Source organism: Ursus arctos, unplaced genomic scaffold (assembly GCF_023065955.2).
Source record: "Ursus arctos isolate Adak ecotype North America unplaced genomic scaffold, UrsArc2.0 scaffold_29, whole genome shotgun sequence".
In the NCBI taxonomy this organism is placed as follows: domain Eukaryota; kingdom Metazoa; phylum Chordata; class Mammalia; order Carnivora; family Ursidae; genus Ursus; species Ursus arctos.
In genome coordinates, this window is record NW_026622974.1 from 15,826,430 (window position 1) to 15,837,160 (window position 10,731).

A 10,731-nucleotide genomic window follows, 5' to 3' on the forward strand; every position below is an offset into this window, starting at 1 on the left:
ACAGAGCCAGGAAGCAAACTGAATTCTGTCCAGGGTGAATAAAGAGAATGCATATCTAGATACACTGTAATGACTTTTAAAACATAAAAGACAAATAAAATACCTTAAAAGAATCCCAAAGAAAGGGACAGATCACTTACAAAAGAACAATAATTAGAATGAGAGCAGACGTTTCATAGTTCATAATGGAAGCCTGAAGACAACAGAAGAAAATCCTCAACATGTTTCAGTGAAATAATCATCAACCTTGAGTGGTATACACTACAAAACAATCCCTCAATACCAAGACTAAAATAAAGACATTTAAAATTAGATAAAAACTGAAAGTTTGTTACCAAGATATCTGTATTAAAAGAACTGCTAAAGATATAGTTCAGGAAGTAGTAAAATCCCAAAAGGATGGTCAAAGAGCACAAGGTAGAAAAGTAACCAAGTAAAATAGAAAGCACATGTATAAATCCAAATAAATATTATCTGTATAAAACAACAAAACAAAAATGAATTATAAGGACAAAATAATAGCTTCTGAAATTATATCAATATTTGAACAATTAACTGTTGCCATGAAGGCGGTAAGAATGTATTCTATGTGAAGACATCACCACTTTGCCCTTTTAATAAACAGATCCAGCCCCAAATCTTTCAAGTTTCATTAACACTCACCTTTTGTCCCATTAATCCTTGGCTTCCAGGAAATCCTGGGATTCCCTAAAAAGTAATAAAGTAGAACTTCAATTTTAAAAAGTATAGACTCTATCATTAAAGATGAATAAGTCCTAATTGGATTTTTAACTTATAAATAATGCATAATTTCAAACTTATATCATCCACTTACGGTATAATACTGCTACTGATAATAATCCAATTTGGAAAAGAGAAAGTTTATGAGATTCAATATTATAGGAACATCTACTGATAGTTATAGTTTTAAATAAAGGCTTTCAAAAAGAAATACTTATGAGAATATTAACCTTGGTTCTTCCTTCAGACCAACAAAAGTGATAAAAATAAGAAGGATACTTCATTTGAACATATTCCTATACTATTTAAAATGAATAATGCAAGGAAAACTGTCAAGTCATAGGAGTTCAGATTTAGTACAACAGTTCCAAAGGCCCCCACTGCCTCACTACCATAATTAAAAACTAGTAAGACTAACCAATATCCTCCAAACTGAGCCATGAAACACCCAGGAACTTAATTCCTTGTATAAACTACAACAACCTTTCTCCTAATGATTCCCTTATTGATAAAACCATGAAGAATACACAGGTCACAGTATAAGGACTGAAAGAAATACAGAGAACTCTCTCACAAGGCTCAATCTAGATGTACAAGTTCTCCAACAAGATTCAGAGACTATTAATGTTCATTGTATAAATTTGAGAATAACATTAGCATATTCATTAACGGGCAAGCATTTCTACTGTCAGTCATTCAATGCATTTACCAAAATAATCTTTTACCAGCCAAAGCAAACAGTGATGGTACTACCCAATTTTCATTTTTTATTCATTTTTCTTAGCTCCTTTCTTGAGGACACTTCAGTTAAAGTAAGTTAACCCTCAGAAATAACATAGATGGCAGAAAAGGAATTTGAGAGACAAGGAAATTGGGCCCCATCAGTATTTCTTGATAGCCCTCTGCATTATCAGGGCTCTCAAAGAATAGTAGCACTCCTCAGTAAATCAAGGCAGATGGTAGAGAGGCCACTATCAATGAGATCAAGTTATCTTCTCTTACAGGAAGAGTAGGCCACTATTTTGATTTTCACATCTTGACTTTATTACACAATACTGGTCAATGTGTTAGCCACAATTATAATGGAAGACACATGCATACAGTTCTGGTTTTAAGATCTGAACTTGAATCATAAATTGGAATTCATGTTGACTTTATTTGGCTCCATTCATTTTGCCACGGCACTACACCCTTTGCAGAGAACAAAAGTTGTATGTGAGCAATGACTATCAACAAAGGGCTTGTAATCTAGTTGAAAACACAAGCTTTTATAAACATACTAATTAGAAAATAATATAAAACCATATAAATTTTAAAGTAACATTATAAAACAAGAGCATAATATTCTCTAAAACATAAAGGAAAATTAAAATAATTGAGTTCTATGTAAAAAAAAAGAATGATATGAATTGTATCCTTCCAAGGCAGAAAATGCATATTATTAATGCAATTAAGATGAATATTGTTCCAAATAAAGGCCTCCATTTCAATAGACCATAACTTGGCATAAAACCATCTGTAATCAACTCCCATTCAAATATACATGTACAAAAACTCACTATAGGTTTAGATTAAGTCCTGAATTGAAATAAAACCTGTCTGTAAAATCTTACCAGATACTAGACAGCCATACATTGTTCTATGCTGAAACTGGTGCAGCTGTGGCCATACAGTGTCCTTTGGTCCCAAGAATCTCTAACGGGGTCATACAACTGCCCATGATACTGTCAGACAGGAGAAGCTGAATTTCTTGCTGCATGCTGTCCTTTACTGCTTAGAGCTTCATCACTATTTAAGTCTCTAGTCCCCTACACAATCTACGATATTAGTACAAATCAGTTACAGATATCCTGCCTCTATGCCTGCTTCTGAAGCCAATTCCAGGGTCATAAAGGCTACAACCTCACTGTGGGGGCAAATGGAGTTATGCCCAGGCACCCTGATCTCCACCTCCCAGTTCAGCCCCCACAGTTCACTCCCTGGATCTGATCTGACACCCTATTATCTAAATAATTGTAATACTGAACTTGGTCTATATTAGGACATAGCCCCAAATCTTATGCTATTTCAGCATATCAGATATTGAGAGTATTTGGGGGAGATTCCAGATTTTGAAAAAAAAAATCTCTTTTCCTATTGTCTTCTTAACATGTTAGTAAAACATTAAAACGTATTTCAGAGATATGAAGTCATATATTCTATGCCTAATTATGCCAAGAACTATTGCTTATTTTATAAGTATCAACCACAAATATATAAAACTACATAATATTAAAAAAGAAGATGTAAAACTGATTTATAAAAGCAATTCTTGGCAAAACTAATATGATACCATGGGTATGCATGGAATGAAAGACTGTTGAGAGAGAAGTTAACCAGAACTGAAATCGGTCAGAGCTATATTAGTTAATAAAATTCTCCTAGATTTTATTTTCCTGGGCTCCCATCTATTGAAATTCACTAAACTTTGCCAATTTTACACTAGCAGAAGTATTATTCAAAACCATTTGAAATTCACCAGTTTGTCGATCCAAAGTATTTAGTGACAATTACTTCATACAGCAAATGTTTTCCAAGCAAACTATTTTATATTTCACTTTCGGCATGTGTGGTTTTGGATTCAGGCAACTGTGAGAATGTGTAAATAAAGACAGAAACAAGCATTTTATTTGGTACGGGTAAAGGGGCATATTTCCCCCACTTCTGTGATTTCAGTTTGGGTTTGAGAAAGAGCAGAAAGTCAACTGGAAAATCCTGCATAATGTTGTGGTGAAAAAACGTTGACATAAAAAAATGTTCTAGAATCTTCTCTGTAACCATTAAACCATTGATGTGTAACAAAAAGTCATTAAGAATAGAAATACACAGTTTAGAATAAGGGGTTTGGCCCCAATTTCCCAAAGACCACTTTGTAATGAGGGAAATGTGTTCATGATATATTACTTAGAAAAGACAAAAAAATATCACTTGATACTTTCTCACGTCCAATGAATTCAGTTACCTAACCCCTGAAATCAGAGCATCTTGGATCCAATCTGCTTTTAAGTAATGCAATATTTTCAATGTACTAAGAACAAATCTAACCTGTTAATGGTATTTTTATACCAAAATTTTCAACTTTTCAGGCACACAGTGGTAAAGATATTTTAATATACAGTTATCAAAATATCAGAAGCATGTTACATTTTCTATTGTGTCAAGAATTGACTTGTTCCTAAAGATTCATGAAGAAAAAGCACCTATATATTGAAAGTACTGTTCTTATAAGCTACAAAAATTACAACTATTATTATTACAATGATTATCAATAAAAAGCCCAGTGGAAGCAGTTACAGGTTTAGACACATAGTCAGCCAGCCCATTATCCAGTGGCTGATGGACTCCAGGCCTGTTACTTAAACTGCGGAATCTCAGTATCCTCAATTTACACAGGGCAAAATAACAATCTACCTCATAGAGTTGGTGCATTATATCAATTAACTCTCACAAGTGCTTAGCTCAGTGCTGGCACTCAAATGAACAAATTTTCATGACTGTCTTTTCACAGCTCCTCCCTGACCTTTGAAAATTGTGAAATAGATGAAGTCAATTCTCCCCCATGTCTCAAAATTTGTCCTCCTTCTCCCTTTTAAGAATGTCTCTCTTTTTGGAAGCGGGGCGGGGGCAGGGGCTTTCTACCTTGCCTTTCTCTACGCTTGTTTCCAAAATTTCCCACTGTACCCAAGAGGACTCCAGCCATCTTAAGGCTTCCCACTAGGAGGTGACAAGTTGGCAGTGCCCCTCACCCACTACCTTTCTCTTTTTGTGTTTGGCTAACTTTGACTACAATAACTTCTGCTTTTTAAACATTCACATGTATTTCATCACAATTCTTTCAGGAAAATACAACCAAAAGTTTCAAATATATTTTCAGTTGAACCCCACAATGTTTTTCGATCTTTTTTTAAAATTCCACACTAACTGACAGATCATTATGAATGATGTACAAAAGATTACTCTGTGGTAAGAAAACTCTAAAGAGAAGTAACGCACAGCCACAGCCACCAAACCTAAAATAAACCAATATATAAGTACTTGCAATAAACCCATAATAAGGAAATCACCAGCTTTACTATTCCCTTTAATATTTTAACACAGTTTTACTACTCCCTTTAACCTTTAAGGGGAAAAAAAGTAATCTGAGTAACATTGGATGAATTTCTTTTTTCCTAGCCTACAGATCAGGACCCACATGGGACTGGACCCTAAGTACCCAAAGGTAAGTAATTCCAATAGAAAAATTCTTGGCAAATATTTCTGGGCTACTCGTGTTTATACACAACAGAAAATGTCACCAGTTTGACACAGTTAGTTACAGAGAGAGACCAGGGATAGCATCAGAAGGAAAAGCTATCTGGGAGTCCTTACAAAGTTGCTTCGTGTTACTGGCACTTCTCTCCAGCATCTAAAAGCATTTCAACATTTTTTAAAGGCCAAAAAGATACTTTAAACAATTTTACTGTTGTCAAAGTATCATTTTTCAGGACAAAACAAAGACAAATGTTTAGCAAATTAAAGTAACATACCTGAAAACCCAGAAGAGGGGGAGGACAGGATTTAGAGACCCAGGATGGTCTCTGCACTACCACATCATGGGAAAGTCATGGACTTACCCTGAACCCAGGAATCCAAAAAATAACCTGTCTCTTTACATCAGCAAGTGAGATCATCCATGTGAAATATGGTAGGGCGTTAAAAGGACACATACATATAGACACACGTAACACTGAAAACCAACTCCATTTGAAAGAAGTTCCAAAATGATACCGGAGCTGCTCTAAAATGAGTTCTGATCCTGAGAACCTAAAAAATGCAGACCATACTTTTTAGTACATGGAACGTCACTGCATAATGCAAAACCAATTGTGATGAATCTCTCATAAAGGAGAAAAATGACTGAATTTTTCAAAGACCTTTACAGTCAACTCAGTTGCTGAGTAGACTATATAATACATTCCAGAGAAATCTGAATTATTTTAAAAAGTTCATATATGATCAAAGTCACCAAACAAAAAATTTTTAAAACACCAAATCAAAGTGAAACTAGTTTGATCAAGAACACAAATGAATTCTTAACCTTAGTTGTAATTCATATAGTAAAAACTAAACAACCGATTATTTGAAAACTGTATCTAATTTGTCTGTGTCTTTCATTTAAAACCTGTTTTTAAAACATGTATATACTGTTACATCTAAATCACATTTATTGGGGCGCCTGGGTGGCACAGCGGTTAAGCATCTGCCTTTGGCTCGGGGCGTGATCCCGGCGTTCTGGGATCGAGCCCTGCATCGGGCTCCTTGCTCCCTGGGAGCCTGCTTCTTCCTCTCCCACTTCCCCTGCTTGTGTTCCCTCTCTCACTGGCTGTCTCTCTCTCTGTCAAATAAATAAATAAAATCTTTTTAAAAAATCATATTTATTGTACAACTCAGCCCATTGTGAATTTTGCTATTTATATAATGTATATCCCCATTTTCCTATTGAAAAATGAGATGATACACTAATAAGCATTCGCTAAATTAAAATAACTTGAAGGAAAACTATGTAAGTTTTCTATTGACCCATGAAAAATCACAAACATTATTTAGTGGCTTAAAACAACACAAATACATTCTTTCAGGGTTCTGTAGGTCAGAAGTAACGCATGGGTCTCACTGAGCTAGATTCAAGGAGTTGGCAAGGTTGCACTCCTTTCTGGGATCTCTAGGGAAAAAATCATTTCCTATGCATTCAGGTTACTGGCAGAATTTAATTCCTTGCAGTTGGAAAAACAAAACCCAGGGTCTCCTATGTTCTTGCTGGGGGCCATTACCAGCTTCTGGAGGCTAAAACATTCCTTGGATCATGGCCCCTTCCCCCATCTTCAGCAGCAGCAAGTAGCTGGTCAGGTCCTTCCAGTGTTGAATCTTTTTGACTTGTTTCTCATCCATCTTTTCTACTTCTAATTATTTGTGATTAAATTAAGCCCGCCCAGGTAATCTAGGCTAATATCCCCATCTCAAGGTCAATAATCTTAGCCACATCTGCAAAGTCCCTTTACACTGTGAGGTAAATAGTTAATATTCTGGGAACTAGCATGTGGATATCTCACAGGGGGAAGAGAGGAGTCATTATTTTGCCTACCACAGAAATATTACCTAATAGCCAAGGACCAGATAGTTTCTATATTATTTAAAAGTCTCCAGGGCATTAAAGATGGAGATGATTTAAATTCAAATTATAAGGCCACCATGCCCTAATAACAAATCCAGTCAAGAATAATACCTAAAAATGAAATCTACACACTAACCTAATTTGTCAATACAAATGCAAATGGCTTTACCATAATGTCAGTAAATCAAATACAGCAGTGCATTAGAAAAGTAGAGCATGATTAAGAGGGTTTGCTTCAAGGGCACCTGGGTGGCACAGCGGTTAAGCGTCTGCCTTCGGCTCGTGATCCCGGCGTTATGGGATCGAGCCCCACATCAGGCTCCTCCGCTATGAGCCTGCTTCCTCCTCTCCCACTCCCCCTGCTTGTGTTCCCTCTCTCGCTGGCTGTCTCTATCTCTGTTGAATAAATAAATAAATAAAATCTTAAAAAAAAAAAAAAGACGGTTTGCTTCAGGGTGCAATGAGTGCTCAATGTTAAGAAATATATCCATATAATATGTTCATACAAATTATTAATAGTTTAGAGGAGGAATGATACAGAATCTCAAGAAATACTAAAAACGCATTTTGCAGAATTTACCAGGCATTATTAAAAACTCTCACAAATCTAAATCTAGGAATTGTAAACCTGAATCTGAATCCACTGGAAACCAACTGTAAACATACTTCATGGAACACTAGACATTTCTGCTTAAAATCAGGAATAAAGCGTAAGCTGGATTCTCAAGTAGTAATGCCACCTACAGGAAAACATCCTTCCCTCCAAATATTGCATAATACATGGGATATAGGGGAAGTTAAGATGAAATACATCCATGCTATAAATAAAATGAGACAGATATTATATTCTTTCTTATAACCAGATATGGTAAAAAAAAAAAAATCTGTAATACTGTGAAGTTAAATAAAATTTCAACGGACATGACTTGTTATTTTAAAAATATGTATGTGCTCTGTTTATGTATTTGTATATTCAAGAGTAAATTGGGAAAGAATCTTATTAAAGGAATAATTATTATCTCTAAGGATGGGAATGGGATTTGGGTAAATGAAGGCAGATTTTTTTTTTTAAATTTACAACACAACTTCTACATTTTTTGCCTATTTAAGAGAAGTTAAGTAAAAAATGAATAAAGTAATATAAATAAAATATAAAGTGTACAATAAATAATACAATAAAAAGTTGGCCCATGGAGTTTTATATTTCAAAAATTTCTCAAAAAAAAAATATCTAAGGTTCTTCTCCCCACATTTTAGTCATTCAAGAAACTACTATTAAATACCTGTCTTTCAAAATAAAAAAAGTAAAGATATTAATGGTTGTGGCTATTATTTCATTAAAAAAAAAAAAAAGAACAACTCTATGGGGAGCCTGGGTGGTTCAGCTGGTTAAGTGTCTGACTTGATTTTGGCTCAGGTCATGATTACATTGGGCTCCCCCACTCAGCAGGAAGTCTGCTTGAGAGTCTCTCTCTCTCCCTCTCCCCACCCACTCATGCAGGCTTGCTCTCTCTCTAAAATAAATCTTTAAACACACACACACACACACACACACACACACACACACACACACAAACACACAAAACTAAAACAAGAAAGCAGTATACTGCAACCTCACAGCTGTGACCTCAGATAACACATTTGCTTAGTTTTCATGCCTTGGTAGGTAATTCTCACAGATAATTTTTCACACATTGCTAAGGATACACTGTTAGACAAGGCATCCGTCTTCTCATCTAGGGAAGAACAATACTGTGTTTAAGAAGCAATTTCTTTGATAAAAAAAAGCCAGGAATTTGGCTTTTGACAAGATTAGCCTTAACATTTCCCCATAACAGAAGTAACAGAAGCTAACTTTTCTAAAATAAAAATGGTAATAGATCAGATCTAAAAATTGATTTTAAAAACACTATATATATTTTTTCAAAGTAAATTTCTAGGAAAACTAACAACCTAAAAATTTCCTTGAAGATGTAACAAAACAAATAAATTTAAGTGACCAAATTCCAATCTCTATGAGGATTTATCAATCTTCATATAAACAACTTTACTCTTGTTCAATTTTACGCAGATGCACCCTTGTTTTCCAAAACAGATTTGCTTCTGAGATTTTGTCAAAAAATAAGTATTTTAAAGACACCAAGAACATTGAATCTATTTGGAAATATAATTTCAAATTATCATTCATGGCAATATTAAAGCTTATTTAGCCAGAGAAAGATATTAAAGCACATATAGCCTTAAAGAATAATAAGGTAGCTAGTAAGATGATAATTCCATTTACCAATGTCACTAAAATTAATTGTTCTCAAGTAGGTAACTTTCGTCTTTCTACTGCCTTCATATTCCTTTATTTTGATCAACCTGTATCATAGTCTCTATATCACTAGTTATCAAGTTTTATATCAGATACATATAAAGCAGCCATTAAAAACGCAGTTTCCTGGGCTTCAGCCCCTAATTCTGATACATTAGGACTGGGATGGACCAGGAAACTGAATTTTAATAGCCATCTCTGGTGATTCTGGTTAAGATACTCTGGATCAGAGTTGGAGAAACACTGCTCTATATACAGTAAAACAAACAAAAAAACTCTTGAACATTATTTGCATTGGGGTGTTAAGCTAGAAATGTCATCAAAAAGTTTTTATGATTATTTATCAATTACATTTTCATATCCATTTTAAGTCTCTTTGCTCAAAAACAACTATAGATCATTTCCCTACCAATTTTTAACCCTCATCAAAAGTCTTAATACTCAGCTTTTCATGATTAACTTCACTGTAATGGCATTTAAGAGTCTTGACCTACCACAGGCTTTTTATTCAAACCTTTGTACAATATGTTTATTGAGTACATTTTCTATTTCTCCTAACTGCGGAGAAACTATTCTACCTAAAACCACCTGGTACAATACTGTACATTCTATGATTGCTCAGCAAACATTAGCACCTGACTCCACAACTCAGTAAGAATCTGCAACAATCCTAAAGCTCTCTTATGGTGGTTTTCCATTTTGTGTGATTAGTCATTCCATTCTTAAAATACATTGTTCAGAAGTTCTTCATATTTCACCTAAGTCCATCAATTAAGTGCACTCTTTTTATGTAGACATAAAACTCCTTTGCCCTTATTTTAGTATTGGTTCACCAAATCACTCTATATACTTCACTTGCAAGGAAGAGATCTTCACTGAAAATGCCTACTCCCTATGTTCTAATAAAATTATTAAAAGAAATTTATATTCCAATCTTACTTGATCATTTCCAGTGGATTAAATTCATTGTGAACCATTAGGGTCATACATGACTTCTAGAACATTCTAAATACTAGTCCACTCTTGATTAACACACTCTCTTGTTAAAATATGCCTGGGTTTTTCTCCCTACAACCTCAGAAGTGTGTATTTATGCCAAAAGAGTTTCAAAGCCACAATCTTTTAAAGAACCTAAATTAAAACAGTGAAGCAGCTATGACTTAAGCATATCCGTTTCAAACAACAGAACAGTTCAGTATTAAAAATTACAAAAATCATTTTTTAAAAGATTTTATTTATTTGACAGAGCAAGAGAGACAGTGAGAGAGGAAACACAAGCAGGGGGAGTGTGAGAGGGAGAAGCAAGCTTCCCGTCAAGCAGGGAGCCCAACACAGGGCAGAGGGGGGCAGGGGTGTTCAATCCCAGACCCTGGGACCACGACCTGAGCCGAAGGCAGATAGCTGAGCCACTCAGGTGCCCCACAAAAATCGTCCTTATAAACCATCTGAAACTATTGGCAAATGATTACCTATTTATTAGGTA

General features: G+C 34.9%; 1 protein-coding gene across 2 annotated transcripts in view; it reads right to left on the reverse strand.

The window, feature by feature from the left end:
* The window catches only part of COL21A1 (collagen type XXI alpha 1 chain), a 171,339-nt gene that overhangs the window by 20,829 nt on the left and 139,779 nt on the right, over window positions 1-10,731 (reverse strand). For both annotated transcript variants that reach the window (XM_057303976.1, XM_057303975.1), the window contains one exon: window positions 664-708. In XM_057303976.1, the coding sequence (XP_057159959.1) occupies window positions 664-708 (45 nt within the window). The remainder of the gene's footprint in view (window positions 1-663; window positions 709-10,731) is intronic.